Genomic DNA, 26,982 nt, shown 5'->3' with positions numbered 1-26,982 from the left:
TATGTATGCATGTGTGTGTGTGTGTGCTGGAGTTTCCAACAGTAACGCTGATTTATCTGTTGCCATGGCGACATCTGTAAGCAGCTTGACCTGCCAATAAGCTGCTTGGATCCAAGGGGGAAAGTGGCTTTGAAATTAATGAGTACAATCTATACAGTTATTCGGTGTGTGTTTGTGTGAGAGTGTGAATCTGTGTGTGTGTATGTGTGTGTGCAGCAGGTGTTCAGATATAACGGTTTGGTGCATTAATTGTTGGTTTAATGCACAATCACACAATCCCCCTAATCCCCTCGACAAAGCCAGGGGTTTCATATAAGCCTGGACCACGTCACCAGACACTACTGTTTGTGTTATTCATGTGTGTACATGCTCACACAACGTCTCACCTTTTCATGGTGCTCTATGAGGATCTCCACCACAATGTTCTGGAACTTGATGTCCATGATGGCCGCCACCGTCTCCTCCTGGGGGCGGAGCAGGGTCGGCCCAAAGACCACACCCAGGTTAGCGATGGTCATCAGGTTCTGCTGGTCGTGACTGGCCACACTGGTGATGGGGTTGGACAGAAAGAGAGAGAGGGAGTGGATGGCAATCAGTGGTGGGATGTAACAAAATACATTTACTTAGTTACTTTGCATTCAGTATTTAAAAGACATCACTTACTTATTGTTACTCAAGTGGAACAGCGAATGAGGTTCATTTACTTGAGTACATTTTTGTCTATTCATTTGTACTTTTACCCAAGTATAACTACAATGTTAGAGTACTTCCATCACTGGTAGTAGTACATTCAATCTCATCTCCCCCTAAACTTTCCAAGTTCCAAGTCTTAATTCAGTCTTACTGCTCTTTTTGACCTGTTTTCAGCAGCAGCAGTGAGATGTTTTTAGAGAAAGAAAATCCAATTAAGAAACCCTATGCTCCATGTCCAGCACCAGTGAGGCCGACCAAGTGCTTGATATCTTTTGAATTTGGACATTCAAAAGGAATCTCCTCAAAATAAAGCCTCTAAAGAAATGTTAATGTTGCTTTAGAATATGTAATGGACGATTTAATGATAAACCAGTGTTGTGTTTACAGCTTGTTCAGTTCTGCCAAGCAACAAGAAATAAAAGCAAGTCTGTTCTTGAAAAATCCTCCTCGGTGGAACTAATGAAGTGGCTGAATTGACAGGATAACACAGTCATAAACCTTAAACCTGTTCTTTTTTAAAGATCCTGGAGTGTTCCTGACCATTTCTGTAACTTTCTACAACCGACATATAGATCATGTCCAGCCACTTCACGCTGTGATTGGTTGACAGCTCAGAGGTGGTATAAAAGACAACCTTTCTCTCCCTATAAGTCTCTTTTTTTCTGTTTCTTTAGTAACTACTCTTGGCACTTCTCATTTTAACAAAAGAGCCCAAACACCATGAAATAATTCACAGCATCTGTGTGTGTGTGTGTGGCCGTGCAGATCAGGTATAAACACTGTTGGTTTCCTACGAAACCAGTTCTGACAGATCATAAACCAACACTCACTTATGGTGGAAGTAGCAGATTCACCCACTAAAATATACACTGCCAAATCAACAGATGCCTTCCTGTGAGAGCGCCGTATATTCTAATTATAATCTCCTTGTGTAGATTTATCTGTCAGATCATTTAGCCAGAGTTTTCAAGAGCCATCACATGTCCACATACGATTATACACTTTGAAATCTCTGGTGGAGAGTTTTATGAGAGTGCATCCTACTGTGCATGAACAATACTGCATGGGTACTGGAGAAAATATAAATAATAAAAGCTCTGGCCACCAAAAACAACACCATCAAGTGGGAGGAAGTCGAAGTCATTGACCACAACAGATGACAGAGGCCAAGGGTTAGTTTCTGTTTATGTCATGTTTCTTATTTTTGAAATATGCTTTAAAGATAAAAACATGACAGTAAAGCTTAAGAGATTTAAAACTTAGACGCCCTGACAAACAGAAAATCTTATCGGAGTAGAAAACATTCTGAAATGTGAGTTGAAAGTCACACAATTTATAGAGAAAGGGATATACAGCGAGACCATCTTGCTAAATTTGACATAAATAACCTTAAATTCATCGATAAGTCTTAATTTCTTCCATTACACATCTTTTAATGTATTTTTATCTCTCATTTTTCACACTGTAAATTTTCTCCAACCCTTATATTGATCTGGTCTTTGAATAACGTGAATGTTTCTATTCGAACAACTAGCACTAACGATGAACCTTCTGATCTGAAAGAGACTGAGAGCCGAGGTGTGTTTATTGTGATTCAGCCATTCAAAGGTACAATCCACTAAATCCTGGTACAGGTTCTCAGAACATCTGCATTAAATGTGCCTATGTGCTGTGTGAAGACATCGCTGACGGACCCTTTTTCATACATTATATTTTGCTGCTGCTGTTGAACAAAAGCCTGATAAAGCCACAGGGCTTAGATGTGGTTTTAGACTGAAAACACCACGTCAGTCGGCTGCATTAGAGGAAGTCTTACACATAAAGTGGCAGTGTCATGCTCAGTGTTTTTTCTCTGCTATGCCAACACCTGGACGAAAACGTTGGATTTACAACTGTCGGAAAGAGACGATGCCGGGTCACGTGTCAGGGAACGGACTCTAGAGATCTTTGCAGGAGCCTCACTACCGATTTGTTGAACATAATTGAGTGGAGTACTCATCATTATCTGTCCTGTTGAAACACTCTTGAGCTGAACAGTGAATTCAAATCAGCTCAAAGGCTGAGCAGCCTCCTATTGTCAGCTAATAAGCAGTGATTTGCGGGTGGCTGACAAAACTGGGATGAATTTGTCTGAAAGGCTTTGACGTGTTTTAATCTTATAATAATATAAATATAAAAATATTGTTCCACAAGCATTATTCATTTAATTTCTTCTTGAATGATTCTTTGAGCATTTTCTGGCCTTATTGTGACCAGAGTTCAAGCTTGAAATGGGGAGATAGAATGAGGGAACACAAGGCAAAGGGCCAGGTTGGTATTAAACATGCGGTCATATGTGGGGAAACCGCAGTCAGGTAAATGAGATGTTTGAAAAATGATTACTTATTAAACCAGATTTGGCACGGTTTTCCCTGCCAATCACCAAAGTACTAGTAGCTCAGTAAACATTGGCATAATGCATAAGGGCAGTAGGGTAGAGTCCAGTGCAGTGTGTGTGTGTGTGTGTGTGTGTGTGTGTGTGTGTGTGTGTGCTTTTGTACAGCTATTTTTGTGAGGACCAGTTTGAGTCTATAACCTACAAAGTGAGGACATTTTGGGAAAGTGAGGACCTTTGGGCCGGCCCTCACTTTGTGACTCCCCCTCTTTTTTGACTTTTTATGGGTTAAGACTTGGTTTTAGGGTTAGGGTTATAATAGGCTTTAGCTTATGCCTATGAGTGTCCTCACTAAGATAGCTATACAAACGTGTTTGTGTGTAATGTCTCCACCTACTTGTTCAGGTGTTTCATCAGCAGCTCAAGCATCTGTCTGTTCTTCTCAGGCAGTCGATGCACCAGAGCGTGGATCTCTGTCACCCTGGCCTCCTGGTTGTCCAATTCTGATCAGACAGAGAAAAATAGGGAGACAGAGACAGTCAGCATATCACAGATCCATTTTTTTTTTTACTGATTCATAAACATAAGAAGAAAATCCTCTACAGCTAAACAGTGTTTTCATTACTGTTGTTACAAGGAGGCCACCAGTTCTTATTGTGCAATCAGACACATAAGACACACTTGTATGTTAGCAAATAAGTGAAAAAAAGAGGGGACAGAACTACAAGCAACAGCTCTGGTCAGACTCTCTCAGCTGTGGTGCATGTATTAAGAGTCCTAACTCATAGTGTGAAGGATAACATTCTACTGTTCTCTATCAACTTATGATGCAAGTATATATATGCAGCTAAAGCCTGATAAACCTTATTATTCTGCACCATCCAGCTGCCCAGAGGTTTTCACCAGAGTGTATTAAACAATGAAGAAAGTAGTCCAGTTTTTCAAAGACTTGTTTTAAACTATTGATTATGGGGGACTTGAAAAGTGACGAGACAGAGTATTCATTCATTCTTTTCACTGAATGAAAGAAAATATAACCTTATGCCTGAATGTGAAGACTATAACTTAGCAATTAGTATCATGGCTGAATGAGAATTTATTTCCAGATGGCGAGAGATGCAGAGAGCAGACAGGAAAGGCAGAGTAATGAGCAGTAATGAATAAAAGGAGTGGTGCTGCGGGATGAAGGAGCTGCGTCCTGGTGGTTAACAGGTAGACAGAGGTACAGAGGTACAGAGGTACAGACAGATAGACAGACACTCAGACAGACAGGCAGAGGTACAGACAGTTAGACAGCCAGACATAAATGCAGAGAGACCTGTTTTTGACACATGACTTTAATCAGTCACTGCTACAGATACGATCCACAGAGAGTTGACAGGAAACTCTCGCTAGATCAGCCCTCAGGTCCTGGCTGTCAGCGCCAGGCAATACACACACACACACCAACTAACACAGCTGTCGAGATCTGACACACACACACACACACACACACACACACACACACACACACACACACTAACCAACTCAAACAGTATATACAAATATTCATCAACACTTAGAAGACACAGCGATCAAAAGCTGCAATTGAAGACTAAGTGGATACACACCTGCATGACAAACACCAAGAACAAAACACATCACTTGCACACACACATAGTCAAATATCTTTGACATGCACCTGCACATCCACAACGCCCACACACACACACATCCTAATAGATGCATGCACATGAAAAGAGCGACACTTGTCCTTCCCTCTGGTTCCGTATAATACATTATATTCCAATGCAGTCCACCACTTTGCCAACACTGTGCTCAAACCCACGACTCTGCCTTCAAACCACAACTCGTGACTTGCTACATTGGATGCATCCGCATAGAGAAATGTATGAATACATGTCAGGCTTTGAGAAAACCTAATTTTTGAGTATAGTAAAACATCTTCTTAATGTATATTTTAAAAATCAAACTAAATGTAATATTAACCAGACTGCCTCTGTTCATTTTCATTTATATTGGTAAATTTTTCCATTTTTCTGTGCTCTAAAACCCACCGAAGCCTCACAAACTGCCCTACAATCCATGTGATTACTAAGTATTCAGCTTCATTTTCCCCAAATAAATAAACAGACACAATTTTATATGCAAATACTGTAAAAAAAAAAAAAAACACTGGCCAATGTGTGGAGGCAAAAACCAAACACCTGCACAAACTGCATTCAGAGCAGCAGAGCAACACTGTGGTCAGTTGCTGTGGTGCTGAGTCACAAGTGATTACAACAAGCACAAGTCATTTATCATGATCGTAGCCTCCACCGCATCCATCACTGAACAGACGACAACGTTTAGAATTTGTTTCTCTTACTTTGAATTGCAGGCCTTTGCACAGAAAACCGACACAAACAATGCTCTCTTTGAATTTGATATCTTTTGGAATTTCACACACAGGCATCTGAACACGCTCACACCTGCACAGAAAGAAGTGCGTACTTATGCACAACATCCAATCAGAATCCACGCAAGTTCCTGTTTCTTTTTACACATGCATGTGGTTGCATTTCAACTTGGTGAGGCTCCAAATTTGATATAAATTTGAATATTTTCATATTTTCCACCACATGACATTACAAACTACTGCTCCATGGTTTGTGGCCTCCAGCCAACCAGTCAGGTAGTTTACATCCATGTCTTTCCAGACTTGTGCCCAATTAGAAGGGCTCTCTGGGAGTGCATATAACCACAGAGGCTAACAAACCTCTCCCACCTTCATCCAGATCTACTCTGAAACTTAATGGAAATCAATTAAATAATTGTTTGAGTAATTCACAGACAGCAATAAAACCCTAACTGCTGTGGAGGGAGTAATGAAGGGAAGAGATATTGAAATTCCAGATTGAGATGGACAGACAACCAGGAGTTAGTCCATACATCTCCCAGCCGAGGACAATAAGTCTGGGGGCACATTTCACTAAAATTGTCTGATCCAGGTTGAGGCCCATCATTGACTTTGGCCGACTCGTGTTACAAACCTAACTGTGCTTCTTATTCGAGTGATTATTTGTTTGAAACCAGATGGGAAATCTGGAATGTGTGTTTTAAAAAAAAACACATCTTCATTCTGGATCTGAATAAGCCAGGAAAAGAGCCTGAAAACAAGTCTGGGCCTCACTTCATCAATATTTAATTTGTGCATATCTGAAGCAAGCAGGGCTTTTGATTATGTATGGAGTACATACTTTTACAATCAAAGTCAGGAAAGAAGACACGTACACAACCATGCACGGTAGATGAAGCGTGCTCACCACATCTGCTGACCAACGGCTTATCCTTAACAAACTCCAGCACCATCACCTGTTCTACTTTCTTATCATTCATTATTCAAATTCATGAATAATCCTGGCCTGTGCCAGAAGAATATATCCTATATTTCATCTATAGCACGTTTCCTGGATTCATACTGTGATGTTGTGCACAAGAGAGAACAGAACGAATACAAAAACATAAACTGTTTTATTTTTTAATTATCAACCGTATATCTGAACTAGATTGATAAAAGAACAGAATATTTAAACATGTCTTTCATTCTGTGGTTTAATTTGAAGTATTGCATCTTTCTGAGTCATCAGAAATAAAAAATACTGCACATACCTAGTTTAAAGCAGCACCAATCAATGTTTTCATATAAACAGTAAGTCAATATGAAATCCACAGAGAATTATAACCCAGTTTTGCAGACGTCCCTTTTTACATCTTTCAACTGTTCTTTTTTGGTGTTAAAGTGTTAGCGGTGGGTGTTTAATGTCAGCCAGACAACAATTTGAATAATGTCCATCAACGGCTTATAGATTGAGTGTTAAAAATCTTTAGTAGGAGTAACTGCTGTGTATTTCTATTTGTGTTAAGTTCCTGTCTCTGCCCAGAAACAAACCCTGGATGTGAAATCTCCACATTTCTATTCCATGTTTTCACATCAACCTGAAAGACATGCTGGAATCTGTCTGAACGCCCCTGCAGAAATGATCATAATTATCATGGTGGAACTGAGAAAGCATAATGTTTGACCACTGTTTTAATAGAAGGCTGAAATTACACCACCTGGCTGGCAGCAATACAACACCGCCTGCACCCATTCACGCACACACACACAAAGCAGTCTAAATTATTGACTACAGTGTTCCATCGATGGGAGCGATGCCAGCAGGTTTTGATGTTAAGTGGAAAGATGTTAGCGTTGGCCGAGCTTTGAACTCAACTTAAACTCTGGATGTGCTGTTACTCGAAATCTCACGTGTTCACATGTACCATCAAATGTCTTGTTTCAACATCAAAACATCAATTCAAGGAGCTCAACAGGTACATAACTGCAGTGTCAGTAAAATGGGTGTTTCGAAAAAACAGAGCAGCGTACATCGAGGATCATGAGCTTCGTATAGTCCATTACAATGTGTACAACAATGAAAAAGATTTCCCTGCATTATTGAAGGTAACATCTTTGCATACGCATGCAAAATGGGGTTTCTAAATCAAGGCTGGTAAGTTATGGTGAGCAGGCATTTGCCATCAGGGCTCCGGGGAACTGTTATTCCTTGTCTAAGGACATTAGACTATAAAGCACTCTGTTACCTTGTCTAGAAAAGGCCTATAAAGGTTTATTATAATTTGTTTGAAATTACATTATTGTTCTTCACTTGCTACTCACTATCCAATTGATTCCACTCATGTAATGTGAGTAACCATGGAAGAGGTATAAAACTATGTTCAGTTGAGTTGTGCACATGTGCAGCTCAGCAGTTCAGGAAAAGCACCAGGCGTTGGTATAGTTGCGTGTTGGGTGGTGATGGGTGGATCCTCCCATCATGTTCTGAGACAATGCTGTAGACAAAGACTATGATGTTCTAAGACATAATGGATATTACTCAGCACGAGCCAGTGGTATCCCTGGTCATTTTGATTGGTGCAATTGCTCTAGTGAAGGATAGAGTTTGGCACCATGAGTGAAATTACATGTGCGGTCAGCAAGCCTCAAGGTAGGTGTATTAATTAGTCTCAGAGTGAAACCGCTGCATCTTTGGGTTAAAGGAAGTCAACTGAGGGGGTTTAGGACCCTAATTAGGATGCCACCTGGAAGCCCGTCTGTTTAGATATTCCTGGCACATCGGACTGGTTGGAGGCCAACTTTGGGCCATATCCAGGAGTTTTATATTCCATGCGGCCTGAGAATGCCTTGGGATCCCCTATGAGGACCTGGGGAAAGTAGCTAGTGAGAAGGGCGTCTGTTCTACTTTGCTAAAGGCTATAAGGTACGCTTGAAACTGACTATGTCTAAAGGCTCACGTCTGTTCCAAATATTTAAAACTTGAATAGAATCAAAAGAGCGACACATCAATCATACAAACAGAGCTAACGCTGCATACTTTCAGATGTCTCGCAAGCAATCACGGCATTCTACTGGGTTGTGCAGACAGCTGATGGAAATTGTTTTGTGAAAAATGAAAAAAGAGGGCCTTAGGGGGTGGAGTTAAAATCCTTTTACGCTTCAATGGCCAAATCGCTGCCTGAAGTGGATTCCTTGGTGGATTGTCAGTTTGGGAAACTTAGCATCAACGTTAAAACACATTAACCCTGAGTCACACGTAAGGTTCAAAAGGACAGACTGTCAATCTCATAATTTCATCAGGTCAAAAGGCTAAAAATGGATAAACCTTTCAAGGCAATTAAACGATTGAGTAGAAGTGAAATGCAAAGACATAAATTAGCAAAAAATTTTCAAAAATATGAACGTAGCTATGAGCCTGATTCTGAAAAGTTAAAACAAATATAAACATATAATAGTGTTGGAAAGGTTTTGGAGGAATGAGGTTTCAGATCAAGTTTAACCATCTGACAAGAACTCGGAAATTTGTTTCTAAGGAAAATCCAAGTGACAAAAAAGAGACGCAAATGTGAAATATAAAAAACTAATAATTGATCTACTTGAGACACATGAAACCAAAACTAATGACTACAGACAGAGTAATTACTGTGTGTGTTATTTCCTGTTGGCACATGCCTGAGACAGGTATCTGAATTCAAGGCGGCACAGCCTTCATCTCCCGCCATTCTATACGCCTCGTTTTTCTCTCCTCCTTTTCTTCCACTCCATTTCTTCCTTTTTCTTACTACCTCTGCTCTCTGTTCAAAACCAAATGCATAAAACCAGAGTAGCGCAGGATGGGAGCAAATACAATGAGATGAAACAAGAGGAGGGGGAGGATTTGAGGAGTGACGGGAGGAGTTGGAAAAGACACGCGAAAGAGAGAGGAGGAGAAAGGAGGTGCGGAACAAGGGAGTGCAAGCGAGGACGCTGTCCTTACAACACCTCGCTGCTTCTGCAAAACTCTTCCTTGGAAGAAATACAAAAGCAGCACACTTTCAATATGCAGACACACACACACTCTTGCAGACATGCATTCACACAGATTCATGACATCTGAATGCAGACACCCACGTAAACAGAAACTGATGAATGGCTCGGGACAAAAGAGAGAGGTTTAACAGAAGGAGAGAGCAGAGGTGAGGTCAAACGTATACATTTCTTAACAAATACGAACGCCTGGAAAGAACATGCTCTGTTTTATGATTTTTAGAAATCCATGAATGCATGTTTTATAACATGGGTGGTCCAGGCTGGTATCAGTCCAGCTAGCTTGGCATTCTCGACTGCCACGCTACACACTTCTCCTCTCCCCTGACACACACATTAACACACTTTCTCATAGTCTGTCCAGTTGGCCTCACTGTGCAGCCATTTCTTGGTTGTGTTGCCAGAGACGCACGGTCATTTCCTGGACTCCTTTCCCCTGTCAGCTCGGCTTTAAAGAGGCTTAGCTACCGACCAAACAAAGAAAGCAGGTCACCGACACATCCTTTCAGACGAGAGTAAACTGAGCGAGGAGCAGACTGAGCTGCACCTGAGCCTGATGGAATAAACCAGAATGTGTTAGAAAAAACGATTTCTACCACATTGTAGAAAAAGTAAAGCTAAGAAAGATTAATCTAACTAAAGGACACCGGTTTACAGAAAACCTATTCTTTTTTAGGTCCTCAAACATTTGTTGATTACTTCTTATTGCATGTCTTCCCCTCTCTCTCTCCACCTTTCACACTTACATTCTGTCCCCCCCAAAAAAAATTCAACAGAAAAATAAAAATTTTAATCTACAAATGTTTATTTGTTATATGTTTTGATTTCACAAACACTGAAATCTTGAATTGTACAATTTAAGTAATAGAAAGGTGTTATAAAACTTTTCATTGGTATTTTAGAATAAGGCCAGAAACAACCCGGACTCTGCTGTGAAGAGTCTCTACTCTAATGCTGAAAACAGATCGAGCTTGCCTGAGTTTATTTTGTTGCCTAGGAGCCACATGTGAAGAATCCAGTGCACTGAAATGATTTTGGCAAACTGTTCTCAAGCCAGATGAATGTGAATTATGAAGAGATTATTCATCCTGAATCAATACACCCCACCCATCAGGTGTTGGTATGAAATAAAGGAACGTTTATGCAGCTGCTGTCTGAAAAAACAACAACTCCATCCACTTAGTTTTATCACGTTATCACTTTAAGATCTACTCTGCAGGCTGTTACTCTTCATGTGGAATTTGAATCTCATAAATATTTCATGAAAACACAACACGCAGCAGGTCAGCGACACGCTGTGTGTCACACACAACATAAAGCCGTGCTGTCGGGGGGGCTCCACCAGAGCAAGTACACAGAGGCATCCTCACAGCACAGTGGGTTTGCTGGTATCTCAGCAGGTTAAGGTCTATTTACAACTTGCAACTGGTTTAACAGCAAGCCGTGACCTCAATCACACGATGAGTCATATGATGTTCTCATTCTCCAGCTTAGGAGGCATCTTCAAACAGATTCATTCAGAGAGGAAATAGAAACCATAGTTACATAAAAAGGGAATCCATATTTAATCCAATTCATAAACTCAATATATAAACATGACTTTACCCATGAGAATTTCAGCTTAAATTAATACCAAACCACAGGATTCAGCGACCCACCAGTTTGTTGTAGCAACATCTGCACTCCATGTAAACCTTATGATCTATTTAATTCAGTCTAATCAGCGGAATCCTCTGTGGCTTTAGAATCACAGCTTGCAGTGTCTTCAGTGGGAATCAAACAAACCTCAAACTGCAGGAGGGTTAGTCGTGTGTCCTACCAGCTACAATCACAGCATAGTGGCAAATAAGACGTTTAAAAAAAGGTGAAAACTCACTGGCAGCTTTGATGAAGCTCCTCTGGTACTGGTAGGTCATGAGAGGCGCGGGCAGCACCCTGCGGACACAGAGGACGGAGATGTCTCAGGTTAGTAAACATAGTGAATGAACACCATTCTTCCTCGTGTCTTTTCAATTTTTCCTCCAACGTGCACAGCTGGACATCAGTTTATCGCTGCTGCCTGAGGAGCGTAATGGCTCCTGCTGCTCCTCAACGACACCTGACCTGAGGTCCTGAAGCCGCCAGTGTGTCCATTTGTGTACCGACGTGTATGTGAGTGGTGCATGGAGTAAATGTGTTGCAGTAAATTGAGCACAGCTTGAGCACCGACACGCCTCTCTCTCCCTTCATGTATTTCTCAATCCGCTTAGCTGCCCATTGCCGACCCTCCACAGCTCTGATCCCTCCATTAACTACCATCAATTTAAAAATTACATATATAGCAAATAGTGTATGAATTAATGGGGAAAATCAAGAATTGATTATGCTGAATCCAGGCCCCATATGCATTTATTCTGCACATGAGACTGAAAGCAGCTTTATGCATGTATTCAAGAACTATGAGTGAAAGGAGCAGAAAAGTACAGTAATGAGAGGAATAATTCAAAGTCCTTTCATTCACCGTGGGGATTAAAATGTACTCTCATTCTTTGAATAGTCATATACAATTTAAAGACCTCCATCTGAGTAATAAATGGGGAAATTATGATAATAACTATAGAGAATGTAGTACATTACTGTTCTAATTATATTTGACAATTGTCTTGAACATTCTTCATATGTTCATTTGAGCCTTTTCACACAAACCTGAGGTAGTGCTTGATTGCACTTGTGATCGTCTTTATCTCCCACTCTTGGTTTTCCAGCTCCACGTCAGCACACGTCTTTGGATCTGATGGGCATACAATATGAAGATACAAAGAGAGACATTTAATTGAGGGGGAGGAAATAGATTTTAGCTTCAGTTTGGACTTAAATGTGTTTGTTTCTGTGTTTACCCATAGCGAAGCCCAGTAGTTTTTGTACCCTGGAGTTGACACCAACGATCCTGTACAGGCCCTGATCATTGATACCTAGAGGGAGAAAAGGAAAGAACCTCCTGTTTTTATTCTTGGAAATTTTAAAGCGACCAGAATAGATTATCAATTTCCTTACTTTCTTAATTATACAGGTTGCTATACACTGTTTTTGAAATGACTAAAGATTGAGGTGGCATTCAGCTGCAAAGGAAATGTTATAATAAGCAGTTAAATCATCCAATTACACAAAACCTACAATTTGCATTTAATGAGGGTATATTATATTATACTATATTATTTTAGTAAAATAAAGAAAATGTTAGCATTTAAGTACATGTGCATTTTCCTGAATTTATCAACATCCATTATTTTGTCCCCATTCTATTTCCATACATGTCCTCCTCGTGTAAAGAGTAATCGTGGCAGCTGAATAAGAACACGAACATCGTTATATTCCATCAAAATGTAAATGTTTCTGCCAAGTGATGGAAGAGTCAGAGCGTGTATAGCAATGGATTGGTGCAGCACATGAAGGGAGAAGGTAATGCTCCTGCACATGTGGACCTTTGCTGTGACATTTCAGAAGAATGACACTGGAGAGGGGACTTCCTGGTGCGTCCGATGACAACATACTCAGAAGGTGAAGGGTTTAAAAACCTGCAGGTGACCTCTGACACCTGTCATTTCAAAGCAGCCTTTAGCAACAGCTTCTGTGATACATCTTAGTGTATTGAAATGTATTATTTTTATACATGTCTATGTATTTACACGTTCAGAGTCTCTCGAGATTTTGAACAGTTAGTTTTTATGAGAAGGGATAAGTATCAGCTGTACATACTATTACATACATACTATTACAACTACTATTCTGCCACCGACAGTGGGTTTCAGTTGCTATAGCAACTTCTAGTACAGCTCTAGAGGTGCTCAACGGATATGGCCACAATTTTATCAGATCTGGGTCCAAGCAAATACTGACATCCTTTTTATAATGTATTATTAGAAAGTTAATAATCATTACTGCATTTAGGGACAGTTATCACACATTCATCTGCAATCATTTTCTTGATTAATCACTTGAACAATAAAATAGAAAACAAAATGTATTTAGAATATCCTCAAATCCAGAGACGATATTTTCAATTAACTTCTTTTGACTTGCAAACAATCAAAAGCGCAAAAAAGGATGAATCCGTTTTTCTTCACGTTTGATTTTCCTGCAGGTTCACTTGATGTATTTGGGAGTAATTAGGAAAACACTAAGTAAATAGAGTAAGAAGAAAATATTCAGAGAGGTCGGCTGATATCATAGTGTCCAATTCTAGCCGACAGCTGCTGATGGTTCAGACAGCACATGCACCACAGTGTTGCTATATTAGACAAAGATCTCTCAAGTGCAGCGTATCATACATAAGAAGCAGGAAATCCACAGAATCTGATGTAACATCGTACCTCGTGTCTCCACTGCATAGATGAATTTTTTCATCACGTTAAACCCAGTGACATCCAGCTGGGCCACTGACGGGAAGAGGGAGAGGAACAGAGCAGGTGTGAGCCGTCGCAGTGAAATGTGTCAGGGTCAGAGGGAAAAAATGCTTTTCATTTACATTTGCTTTGCGAAAACAGGATAATCATCTAATATTAAATGGTGAGAATAAATAATTGAAATGATCTGCACTGAATTTACATTTTAGACTTCAGATTTATTCTCTGGATCGCACATAAAAGCACAACAGAGTATTTTTTATATAGAGAAGTTAATGAATCACTTAAAGCTACTTACGGCCTTCAGCCTGGTTGTCTCTGTTCAGATTGTAAACCTGCAAACAAAAAGAAAAAACAACTTCTTCAGCTAATTTACAGAGAAGCCTGATGACAGAACAAAGAATTGTTTCAGATATTCTTCTACATCTATCAATTAGGACTTTGAATGAAAGTTAACGCTGCTTATTCCACTGAAAATGTCAATACAATAACTAAGATTGATTCACAGAAGATTGTAAAACTCTGCAACAGAACACGGTAAATGGACTGTATATATGTTTATCATTTCTAGTCTTATTGACCACACAGTTCAAGTTGCATTCACCCATTTACACACACATCCGTATATTACTCACTGATATAAACATGGGCAATTAAGGGTTCAGTGTCTTGCCCAAGGATACTTCGCATACAGACTGGAGGAGGCAGAGACCGAACCACCAACCTTCTTGTTAGAAGAAGACCTACTTTACCTCTTGAGACCCAGCCGCACTAATATCCACTGGCATACAGCCATTATCACATACATAATACATTTACATGGGTTACAATCTATGTTTATAAGATTCTGTAGAAAATAAAGAAGTGATGAATTTCTCTGGATGACTGTGTTCAAGCTCAAAGCCTCTGGTGCCGTTGTGTGGCCTTGTACCTTGAACATCAAGGTGAAGCATCCACACAACAGAGAACAATAAAACGTAGGCAAGTCCTTAAGAGGAAAATATCAAAATCTCTTTGCTTTATTATCACAGACGATCCGAGCGCACCGCTGCCTGCTCCAGCTTGTGTTGTGTTAACGGATGCAGTTTACCTTTACCTCGTTTGAATACCAACGTGACAAGTGTTGGGACATGATCAAAATGATAGTGTGGAAAGCAACACTCACATTTTCGGCCTCAGGGCGAAAGAGATGTATAATTAAAAGGCATTTTCCAAGTGTCAGGGAGACTGGCTTAAAGTCACCTATCCTATTAGGAACTAATAGCATTCATTATGTCTGTGGTAATGGCTCCGGGCCGGTGGTTACCAAACTCTTCAGGCTTGTGACCCTACACGTGATCCCACTTGACTTTACCTGTGACCTCTCACCCTGGATTGTGCACTCTTCAATCAACCCAGTAAGCAGCTTCACGTAAAACTAATTTCCCCTTCTAACCATATGATTGCCTCATTGTTAGACACTTAAGGTAGTAAATTATCCAGTATTTCACAGGAAAAAAGATTATTGGAAAACTTCTGCATTTCTCCTCCCTGTCGAACCTTTTAATCAGAGAGTGCGGCTTTGTGATATATCAAATGTTGTGAGGGAGGAACGCTGCTGACGCCACACAGTTGAAAAAAAAATAGTGTTGATATTGGAGCTCTTGCTTTACTTAGCAAACATATTGTACCTCTGTGTCTGCCTTTATGTATTGTTTCACCACATAAGAACAGACCGGTAACCATAGTAACCTACCGGTTCTCTCCCATCCATGGCCTCCATCCACAGCCTCCGGTCCTCTTCTGAAAGAGCCTGCATGGTGATCACTCCCGGCCTTCGCATGCACACAAAAACACACACACATACAAACGCACAAGCCAAAACAATTGCTTATTGAATATTGAGGTCAGTGGCCAACGTTGTCTACTAAGTAGATGCAAATACAGTGAGTATACAGAGTGCAGCAACGCCTGTAAAACAAACTACAGCTGTAATCGTAGGATCACACTTTAAACAAAGAGCTTCTCAGAATTCCGTTTGGAGTTTTTCCAACAAACGAGTTGAAAAAAATCGGTACAATGCATTTCTTATAAAACGCTTGTCCTCCAGAATCGGTGAAAGGATCTGTGTCCGTATCGAAACCTCATTCAAAAAGCAAAGCTTATTCATGCATGGGTGCCTGACGTATGACTACAATATCACTTTTCACCAAAACAGATGATCAACTGCTTTGTTTCTCCATAAAAGGATGAAAAAGGACCAAGAGCTCAGCTTATGAATAAAACAACCGAATGGGGAGTTGTTTGAGTAAGAAACTAAGAGTAACTATGATATATGATCCTGATAAATGCACAAGCATGCACACACACACACACACACGCACACTCACACCAGTCTACACAGTGTCTTTCGGTCATGTTTCCTCTGCAGAACATTCATCCAAACACAAACAGTTATGAGTGTACAGCCACATTCTACAAATGCAAATTAGTATAAACCTTGAAATCCCTTAATGTGCTTATACTAGTCTATACAACAACAATAACACAAGAAGAAATGAATAAAAAAGAAGAAGAGGCATGTGGGAACAGGAAAAAAAGGATGGGGGGGATGACAAGGTGAGGTTGTTTCGATGGAGGAGGTCTGGGGCTGAAGAACAGCAGGCAGAGAGGGAGGAGAGTAAAAAGAGGAGATAGAAGAGGAAGAGGGGGAGGAGAGGGGAGTAGGAAGAAAAACACTGCAGGGGGCAAAGCTTGAGAGGAAGACCAGCAGCCACACTGTCCGGTCCCCAGGTCGAACTCAACTGAACAGCACCCCCGTGTGCATCCTACCTGTAATTACACCTTGTAAAACACTGCTTGTGTCTTCTTCTTACTGGTAAGAAATAAAACTTCCTAAAAGTCTTCATCCCAGGTACGGTATGTGAGTAAGTAGATTTAATTAGATTCTTAATTTATAAATCAAAGAGCATATTGCCAAAGTTGTACCAGCCCTGATTTTACAGTTTTGGAAAACTGTAAATAAATGAATAATAGGACCTTTAAAGTACAGTAAAGTTTGGATTTTGCATTACACTGATTAATAAAGACACGATTTGTACCTTGACCAGAAATGTAATGCGTCGTCTTGATAAGAAGTTGAGTGGGAAAAATGTGAAAAGGAACCAGGTGGAAGTGGGTGAAAGGAAGATCGGTCACTGACCTGTCCACAGACTCCACATCAAAACAAAACCTCTTTTCTATGGAGTCTGACTTCCTCCTGGTGCAGGACTTGAGGATGAAGCTCTCCTCTTCTCCCTGAGAGAATAAGAGGGGGGAAGAGAAAAGCATCATGGGACACAGTACTAGTAGTGTGAGACATGCAAAATCTTGAACCGGCAGAACAGATGACAGTCTGGAATGAGGACTGAGGTTTTCTTCTGACAAATCGGAGAACATAAATATTTTTATAATCAGTTTTGTCACAATAATGACTCGCTCAGAATTTGATCCAACACATCCATGGTGGAAATGCTGTGTTTACACCACCCTTTATTCAATATTATTCATGTTCTCTAACTTATGTTTAAAGATACCACGTGTTAAAGCACAGCCAGAATCCAAACAGTACATGCAAACCATTTTATGCATGTGTGATTCTTTGGGATCAGTATGTCGCTGTGCTTGCTCTGTTTATCTTACCTGTGTTATTGAGTTGGAGTTGAGTGTTTTCTACTTTTACTTTGAGCCTAGTTACTGCAATGACGCAAAATGCTCCGTGGCAACTAGCAGGAAACAGGCCTGAGCTTGCGTTACGCAGAACGTAGGTGGGAGTGAAAAGAGACACAGAAGCACTTTGAGACAATGAAGCTGCGCTCTCGTCTTATAAGGCGGCTGTCGTGGAATAAATTGGCCTCTGTCCTAACACTAGTATCTCCCTGCGTGACGGTGCACTGGTGTGGATCATGTGTCAAATTTGCTCTTTGTCTTGTTACTGAACGACTGAGATAAAACCTTACTTCTACACTCCCCTGCTGTCAACTATCTCTTGACAGCACGTCATGTGTTGGAGATAATAAAAAAAAAATAAACCCAAGCACACACAGTGGTGAGAGCTGTGCTCAGCAGTGGGCAGAGTGTGACTGAGAGCTGGAGAGCAGGCAGAGGGAGGTACAGGGTGAGAACATACCGCAAATGAGACAACATGGTGAGTCTGTATAGGCTGAAAAGAAACTTGTGTGTGTGTGTGTGTGTGTATGTGTGTGTGTGTTTGTGGGTCTGAGCATGTGGAACTCCTGTGTGCATGTGACTGTTTATGTTTCTGACTTTGTAAAAACTGTCTTTTCTAACAGAGGGAAACAAAGAAAGCAGGAGAGAAGCATATCTTGGTTGTCAGTGTGAGGAACGCTCTACGTACAGGTGTGAACCATAGACGTGGACCACATGACTAGTCAAAAGTGAAGCCAAAGCATTTGATTGCCCCCTGGTGGCTGGCTGCCGTAGTGGTCATAACCCCTGAGTCCTCCATGTTAGTGGATTAGGCATGGACCAAACCAAAAAACTTTCTCAAAGATGGTTTCTGGTTTTTTTTGGTAGTTGTAGATATAAATGTTTGTATAAATATTTGTTTTGAGGGTTTTACTTCATTTTTTGATGATATAAAAACGGGGTGAAAGTCACGATTGATAGTTGAGACTGAAAAGCGATCGGTCGAGCATGTGAATCGCTCTACTCCACTTGCTCTATGGCGTAGGATGGTAGTTTTCATTTACGGAATATTTTAGCTTCAATTCTGGATTATGGGAGGTAGAAGAGACGCCTTGAGAGATTTGAGATCTAATAACGTGGTCAAGCTGTCACAGGAGCTGACACATTCAGGACGCTTGTTAATACCAAGTGTGAACAGTGTATTTACATGTATCTGCACATTTGATTGTCCCGAGCTACTCACCATTTTCCCTACTGATTTAGGGTCAAACAGAACCATGGTCACCCTCTTGGGCTCCCGATGGTACGTACAGTAGTACTTCACCCAGGTAGATACAAATGAGCCTGAGGGAAAGAGAGAAATAAATGGAGAAAAGGTTAAAACCAAAAACAACACACAAGAAGACAGGAATAAGGGGAAAAGACAGAAAAACAAAATCAGAGGCAGTAGGAGACTAGGATTTCAAATAAAGAGTCTTAGTAGAAAACAGTGGCTGTCACGGCTCCATCAGGTCACATGGCTTTGTCAACTGTCGTTTCATCATTGTTTTATTTGTTCTGCTGCTCTGTTGATGCGTGTGGGAGAAAAACATGCCACTAACACGCATGTACGGTACCAAGATTCAGGAACGGAGCCTGTTTCCATGGCACTGACACACTGCAAATTGTTGCTCAAATACATCCTTTCTGTAAGATGTGATACATTTATATACACACGCAGATACATACGCTTCTCCTGTACAAAGAGGTATCCTTCCATGGTGTGCTGGCTGACACTCTTGTGATCGTGTGGATTCTCCTTCATCTTCCTCATCAGACACTCCACCTCTGACCGTGTGCTCTCAAAGCGGTTCCTCGTCTGCGCAAACACAAGCACAGGGAGGCACACGCCTTAGGCCTTTCATCGAATGTTGTGATCCTGAGATAAAGCTCAACTTTCAACAACAGCAGAAGCTGCACCTATCAATTTTTCTGCAGAACAAGAGGCAGAGAAAAAGCTCTATAAGAGCAGAATGAAGCAGAAATTCTCTGCACTATAAATCCTAAATATTTGAAGTTTTTCGGTTTCTGATTATCATTCTTTATCTCCGCCAAGGAGAAAATGTTTTCGCCCCTCTTCTTTGTTTGTGTGTCTGTGAGCAGAATTACACAAAAACTAACCAACCCATTTTCATCGATTTTTTCATTGAGTCTCCAATACTATTTCCAGATGAGCAACTGTGACCTTTGATTTCCTCTCAGTTAGTGACAGCTTCACATTTAGATTATTATTTTCTCTGAGGCATCTTCTTGAATTACACCTTTTTAAAACAGCTTGCACTGCACTAATGACTGAAATGAACCCCCTTCACAACTTTAAACAGATTTGGAGGAGACTGACTTTTCATTGCTGGACAAACAAAACCTTATTAAGTTTGCAACCTAAATCAAAGCAGCAGCTCAGTTGGAGAAAGTGGAGACACTTTAGATCTTGGTGTGTGTGTGTGTGTGTGTGTGTGTGTGTGTGTGTGTGTGCGTCTTACATTCTGTATGCTGATGGTGAGATCAGTCTTGAAGTGATTGAAGTCCTTTGCCAGCTCGTAACCGTGGTGATAGTAGGTGAACAGGCCTTGGAGAAATGCCAACAGCTGAGGGAGACAAAATGAAAACAAAGTGAGGACAGTGAAGGAAGAGGAGGAGGAGGAGGGAGTGATAAAACTGATACGAAGGAGGGTGAGATAAAGAGAGGACCAGAAGGTAGATGAGGAGGTAATGGAAGCAGATGTGTGAGAAGAGGAGGAGGAAAGAATAAAATAATGATAACAAAAGACAATAGTGAAATAGACCTTCTTAATACTTTCCCCACTTAACTTAAATTGAGGTTTGTTTTGTGTATGTGGGACAAATTGTCTCTATTTCCGCAGGGGTAACCGCTGAGTTACCCTCGGGCAACTCTGCACCTGAAACTTCCAAACGTCTGTTTGCCAGCAACAGAATAACTGACTTCAGACAGCAGCTGCTGGGTGTGGATATCTCAGAGTCAGCGACTGTGCTGGAAAAACAGCAAGTGTGCTCGGCGACTCAAGGGAAAAGTTAAGAAACAAGAGGGAAATGAAGGAGTGTCTCCTTACCGGCTCCACAAAGTCGAACATCTTCCTCTCCTGGACCTCCTGCACCTTGAAGACATACTCCAGAGAAACCTCGTAGAAGTGCTGCCGTACGGTATCGACCTGGTTGTCCGCCTATGACAGGGAAGGGAATTAAGACCAATCAGGTGGAAGAAAAAAAAGACAGGTGTAAACCATGCACTGCATATAAAGATGGAAGACTGTCTTGATCACCCCCTGGTGGCTGGCTGCAGAAGAGGTCATACATCCCACTACCTACCTGTTAGCAGATGGGACTTGGACCAAATCGAAAAGTCAAGGCACACAGTGAATTCACTTTTCCTCAAAGATGTCGTGTGTCATTTGAGTTTATTTAGTATGTTTCTGATAAGTTTGGATTAATGAGTTATTCAATGCTATAAAACATGGGATGAAATGTCATGATTGATATCTGAGATGACCTCATCGGGGCAAGATTGGCAGCCTTTGTGTCTCAGATATTTTGGACTTGATACTGGGAGGAAGCGGAGACATGACGTCCATCTTATTAAGAAGTCTATGGTGTAAACTTAGGCCTCTTACTTCATGTAGATGTGACTCTTTCTTCCGGGCTGAGAGGCTCAGATGTTTCTCCAGCACTGCACAATACTTCTCGGTCTCTTTGTCATACTTCTTCTTGGCTTCCTGTAACAGATTTGGGTGACAGACGATATAATCAAGCCTCATCTCAGCTAATTCGACTCAGAGACATCAGAGGGAACATTTCCGTCATGTTAACAGACAAAACATCTAATCTAATTAATTAACTTTAAACATATTATCATAGACTAATTTGATTAGTGACTACCATCTGTATTCATCGACAGCCCTTGAGTAAAATTGACTTAAGAGCATGTTTGTAGAACAGAGAGTTAAGGTGATCTTTATTTAGAGTGAATTTTGTTTAGCTTTCACATAATATTTTCCCTTTGTCAGGGAGTCCAGTTTAAAATGGTTTCTCCTGGGAGCACAGCTGCTTATAAAACAACAGACTGTTTCACACTGAGAGCTGAGATCACCACCATCAGAGACGGACAGATGGACGAATGATGAACCGGGGACAGATAGAGCAGGGTGTGGCTTTTTTATGACTGCTGGCTTTAAAACTACAGAGAGAAAAAAAACCTGAAAAGCGTCCAAGAAGATCAAGAGAGGAAAGAGCACACAAGGCAGTCGTTTCTTCCCTGAACATGTTCTATCAGCGATTATCAGTCATGTTTGGTTCATTATACTTTAATCTAATTCTAGCCGATGGAAGGAAGAGATGTGGGGATGTAGAGACGGAGGAGGGAAACAAAAGCAGAGACATAAACAGAGGAGGGGCAGGTCAGGGTGGGTCATCCTCTGTCAGAGAGACACTGGGGTGTTATTAACCGAACATCTGCCCTGGCTTGTTAGTGCTATTGCATTTCTTTATCCAAAACTCATGACGTGACCGGATAAGAGCTTCAGGGCGAAGATCAGATTTAAGATTTACTGTAAGAATCTGAATATTTGTGGCTGTAGCAAAAAGCTGTAAATTGAGGTGTACATTTCATGTCATGAAAGTTACAGTTTATTGTGCCACGGAGAATTAGGACCGCGTTCAAGAAAAATATATTCAGATCTTTTCGAGAATAAGGTTAAAATATTCCAAGAAAAAAGTTTTAGCCTACGTTTACGACTTAATTATCTTGATATTCCGACTTTATCCTTGAAATGTATTTTCCTTCAACCTGATGCTCTGTGGAGGCTGGAGGAGGAACCGACAGCAGCTGCAGAAAACATCAGAGCTGATGAACATTCCTCTGAACAACAAGGTCTCTGTTTAAAGTCTGCGTCGTTGAAATACATGCTCATGCCGGAAATTGCTCACTCTGTATCTCCCTCATCGTGGATTTCTTGATATGCTCCTTTTATTTATGCCATATTTACAATGTGATCACCTCAACTGTAATATTGACTGAAACATGCTGTTGTGTGACATTCAAACCGTGAACTACCAACAGAAAGACTCCTACTTCTATTAGACTCTGCTATTAAAGGTATATGTAGTGTGTGCATGTGTGTGTTAATGTTTACTCTAAACCACTGCTCACTTTTCACCAAATTTTATATTAAATATATAGAAGCATTCAAATTGGTTTTCCAGGGTCAGTTCTGTTGTAGTCCAGCAGGTGGAAGTGTTGTCACACTTTGTTAACTCTCCAATGATTTTCTTTTCTTTGTCAGAGGAGTGAAGTTAAAGAAACGTTTGAATGTCCTGCCACCAGACTGACTAATGTTTGACTCCACCGTCACGTGAACGATTACAAGGGAGTCCCACAGGAGCATGACTTCAACCACATCACCTCTTCATGCCTGTTTCTGCACGCAGCAGATGACGTTGGCACTTTTTTATGAACATTCACTTTTTTTTTTACACAGCATCAAAGTTTACAGACAGTAAGAGAAATTTACTGCACTTTATCAGTTACTATGTTCCAGCAGCAGAAGCAGAATCTGCTGAGTCTGTCAGGAGCTTAAACTGAAAAACACTGATGCAGCGAGGAGACGTCAGGTCTCACAGAGTCATCACACTTTAACGTTTCAGCATTAACAAGTTGTAAGCTGTGGTATACATTAAAGGAGGAGAAGATAAGAAATGTTTACACGCCAGTTGATGCTCCTATAAACTTTTTATCCCCCCCTCCCAAGGTAAAAGTTCGGGCACAGGTCAGATCATGTAAAAAACAGCCTGAGCCTGAAATAAATACCTGGGAGGTGATTCAAAAGTTAATAAGGTTATTAAAGGCAAACCATTTTGTATGAGTGGGTTTAATTTACAACTCTTTATTTAAACTCATTCATCAGAAAATCTTCTCACATTGCTTCAGGATAGATTTTTTGATTTAACATACACATGACCTGCACTATTTCCTTTAGTTGAAAGGCTGCTGAATGTTGAATTTAAAAGGAGTTACCTCATCATGCAATGTTTTCTAAAACCTCCTGTCTGCAGCTATTTGAATCGAGTAACTGTATAATACTGTTGCACGTTTTGGACACACATCCATCTCTCTTAAAGGAGAGGCGGTGGACTAGTGGCAGAAACTTGGACTATGGGCAGAAAAGGTCTCTGGTTCGACTCCACGGAGAAACAACAAAAAGACGAACCTGGATTGATCTGTCCAAAAATCCAAGAGGATTCTCCCTACCCTGTCTAGTGCCCCTGAGCAAGGCACCTTACTCCACCAACATCTGCTCCCCGGGCGCCGTACATGGCTGCCCACTGCTCTGTGTGTCCTGCACCAGATGGGTTAAAAGCAGAGGTAAAATTTCCCTCCTTGCATGAGTGTGCTTGTGCATGTCTGTGCATGTGTTTGGGACAAATAAATGTATCTTATTTTTCTCTGTAACTCTCCTGAAACTCCTCTCAGCTCGGCAGCTATGCGTCGAGGTGAACCTGTGGCAGGCGAAGATGACCTAACAGCCCAGATTACCCGTTCACATCTTAATCGGGCCACCGTGTCACAATCAAACAATGAACTGCTATATTGGGATGGATTAGGAGAATATATGCACTGATAACATGTTAAATACTGCATGTATCAGAGGAAACCCTGAAGATACTCCTCCATGTCCTATAGCTAATGACTGCACAGAGCATGTGAAGCATGAGCTGATGTAAGGAGATTACAGAAACATGGCATATTCACTAAATGGGGCAGGAGATTACCCCCAAAACATGACCGGTGTAGTTCTTATCTTGTAAATTAAGGGTGTTGTAAATTTGAGGTCCTCCCTGTCCTACCTACTTTATTTTTTTGGCCAAAGTTCCCATACCGTCCTGTACCCTCAGTCAAGGTAGAAAAGATTCATACTCGCTGAAACACTAAAACAACAGAGCCTTTGCCGTGAGGGAGCCCTGTCATCCGCAGAGACCCCCCAGTGGGAAGCAGTGATTTATGGCAGGATTATGTATTTCTCTAATCTCCTATCCAGGTCATGGAAGTGACGGCACAGACTGTGATACTGGGAGACTTAGTGAAGGAGAAGAGACCTGGACACATTTAACACATATTTTACTGTAGCCTTTCATTACAGGCTTGTTTGAAAGAGAGTTTCTGTCTGAGCAAAGTTATTGTGAGGCTGCACTGGTAAAATAACTAACTTTAGCACCTTAGACTGAGGATTGTAAGGTTTCATCAACACTACTATACAAAGTATTCTATCAGGGAACTGTTTTCAGTAGTTGGTGATATTTTTCATGTTCATTCAACTTATTCCAAAGTATCCTTGCAAAGCTGTGAATGCAGAAACATCAGAGGATGTACTTAATATCGCTGTTCTGTATAATGAGCATTGCTTTGGACCTACAGGAAATACTCTAATTATCTTGGAGGTTCTCATTTGCCAATAGTTTAGAAAAAGGCTGTATGAGCAGTAGATGTGCCGTTTTTAATGGAGCTGCATTAATCCAGTTATTTCAGGGGGCATTACATAAGAGTACAGTAACAAAAAATAAATGAGTAATTGTATCCAGATGTACTGGATATTAAAACAATGAAGACACTCTCCTGTAAATGAAACTCTGATAAATTGCAGAACAATGTCGACCAGGTGGGGAGTGTTTCTGAGACAGGAAATGGTTTCACCTGCAGTGCTTCACCCAGTGAGATCTGAAGTCTCACAGGAAATCTAACTGTCGTCATTATAAAACAAAGTTGAATCACACCTGAGGCTTTTTGTCTCTGTCACTGTATTGCAGTAAAATTCACGAACAAATATAGATTATTTTCAACTAAAATTAATCAATTTATGTTTTAGGTGGACGCTGTGTCCACCAGTTAACAGCTGCAGAACTACAACATAATATTATTGATGTACTTGTGTTTCACTGCCACCGGACACGTGTTAATACTGGTGCATAGCACACGTGAACGGTCATCATCACTGTGGCTGTACAATGTCGTTCACTTGCCTTGGCTGCGCTGATCTGTTCTTTCCTGAACCGCTCCAGAGGCATAATCAGAACATCGCTGGCGTTCTCGATCTGGAGAAACAAACGTATTATAGACATTATTTACATATACTGTGTTGCTGACACGTATATACATAAATTAGCTGATTCACTGACTAATGAAAAGCTTAATTCTGGAAAAACTCAGTTATTACAAGCCTATTAGATCCCTGACAATTTGTGATCTCACTCACCATCCGTGTCCTCTCATCCTCCAGGTTCTGCAGAACTGATGAAAACTCCTGGAGCGACTTGGCTGAGGGCAGACACATCAACAGGCAGGGGGGAAAAACGAGAACGACAAATTAAAAACAAGACACAATTGGAAAGAAAAGAGAAAATGATGGTGAAAGACACACAAGTACAAACAGAAACAGAGGGTGTGTTTGAAGCGAGTTGGCATGAGCAGACGTGATGAGGGCGCCTTTGTTTCTGTTCTTGGACCTTTTAGAAACGTTTCTAAAGTCATGACACATCAGATTGATTAACTGGAAATAAAACCTCAATTCAGAGGGTTCGTTTCTAAGGTGCTCTCAAAGTGAGCACAGCCCGGCTGCATTGTTTTGGGCCAAAGTTTCAATTTCAGTTGCCTCTGTCCCTGTCCAGCACTAGACACACACACACACACACACACAGTTAGCATGTTTAATCCTTAATCATTATATGGCGAACGCACGCACACACAAACACACACACACACACACATAGTTAGCATGTTTAATCCTTAATCATAATATGGGGAACACACGCACACAAACACACACACACAGCTCCTCGAAATTAAGCTTAAGCTGTAGGATTTGGATCTTGGAAGTTGGATCCAACTATAAAGGAGGGATCTGTGCAGGAATGCATTAAAAAGCAACACAACCTTTTAATGAAGCTTATAAATGCAGTCAAACCTTTTAGCACAATCGCACAAAATCAATCACAGTGGATATAATGAGACGCTGAACCAATAAAAATAACAAACTGTTTTTGGCCATTTTTATATAACTTTGTAAAGACCAATTACTTTTCAAACCTTTTCAGTTTAGGGTGTAACAATCATTGTACGGCAGAGAAGACGTCAGTTTGACACGTGAATGAAAAGACTATCCTACAAAACAAACAGCCGTGGTGCAGCCCGGTCGAGCAGTAAGCTGTTCAGGAAAGATAGTTGAGGCAAGTTAAACAACAGTGGTGGGTGGGTGAGGTCAGTTTGAGAGCCGCGGCCTGCAGAGATAGGGCCAGGAGAGGGTGGGGCGGCCGCCGCATGTTTCACAGCAGAGCGCTGCAAAGCCTGGATGAGTTCATGGAATGACTGTTCTCATGTAGACCAATACTACATTATTGATATTGTACTGAACATTACC

At 40.9% G+C, this 26,982-nt stretch overlaps 1 protein-coding gene across 1 annotated transcript in view; it reads right to left on the bottom strand.

Annotated features, from left to right (window-relative positions):
- The window catches only part of LOC133019869 (rho GTPase-activating protein 26-like), an 82,870-nt gene that overhangs the window by 15,712 nt on the left and 40,176 nt on the right, over nucleotides 1-26,982 (bottom strand). Inside the window, exons 3-18 of the mRNA XM_061086453.1 lie at nucleotides 25,822-25,883; nucleotides 25,589-25,660; nucleotides 21,190-21,291; nucleotides 20,632-20,742; nucleotides 20,044-20,148; nucleotides 19,250-19,379; nucleotides 18,765-18,865; nucleotides 17,037-17,131; nucleotides 15,591-15,669; nucleotides 14,154-14,190; nucleotides 13,823-13,888; nucleotides 12,350-12,424; nucleotides 12,159-12,243; nucleotides 11,350-11,408; nucleotides 3,465-3,570; nucleotides 387-546 (exon numbers count right to left, since the gene is read on the bottom strand). Coding sequence (XP_060942436.1) covers nucleotides 387-546; nucleotides 3,465-3,570; nucleotides 11,350-11,408; nucleotides 12,159-12,243; nucleotides 12,350-12,424; nucleotides 13,823-13,888; nucleotides 14,154-14,190; nucleotides 15,591-15,669; nucleotides 17,037-17,131; nucleotides 18,765-18,865; nucleotides 19,250-19,379; nucleotides 20,044-20,148; nucleotides 20,632-20,742; nucleotides 21,190-21,291; nucleotides 25,589-25,660; nucleotides 25,822-25,883 — 1,445 coding nt within the window. The remainder of the gene's footprint in view (nucleotides 1-386; nucleotides 547-3,464; nucleotides 3,571-11,349; nucleotides 11,409-12,158; nucleotides 12,244-12,349; nucleotides 12,425-13,822; nucleotides 13,889-14,153; nucleotides 14,191-15,590; nucleotides 15,670-17,036; nucleotides 17,132-18,764; nucleotides 18,866-19,249; nucleotides 19,380-20,043; nucleotides 20,149-20,631; nucleotides 20,743-21,189; nucleotides 21,292-25,588; nucleotides 25,661-25,821; nucleotides 25,884-26,982) is intronic.

The sequence above is a fragment of the Limanda limanda genome, chromosome 14, assembly GCF_963576545.1.
Source record: "Limanda limanda chromosome 14, fLimLim1.1, whole genome shotgun sequence".
Taxonomy (NCBI): Eukaryota; Metazoa; Chordata; class Actinopteri; order Pleuronectiformes; family Pleuronectidae; genus Limanda; species Limanda limanda.
The sequence above is the reverse complement of the archived record's forward strand: the minus strand, read 5'-3'. Positions and strand labels throughout refer to the sequence as shown.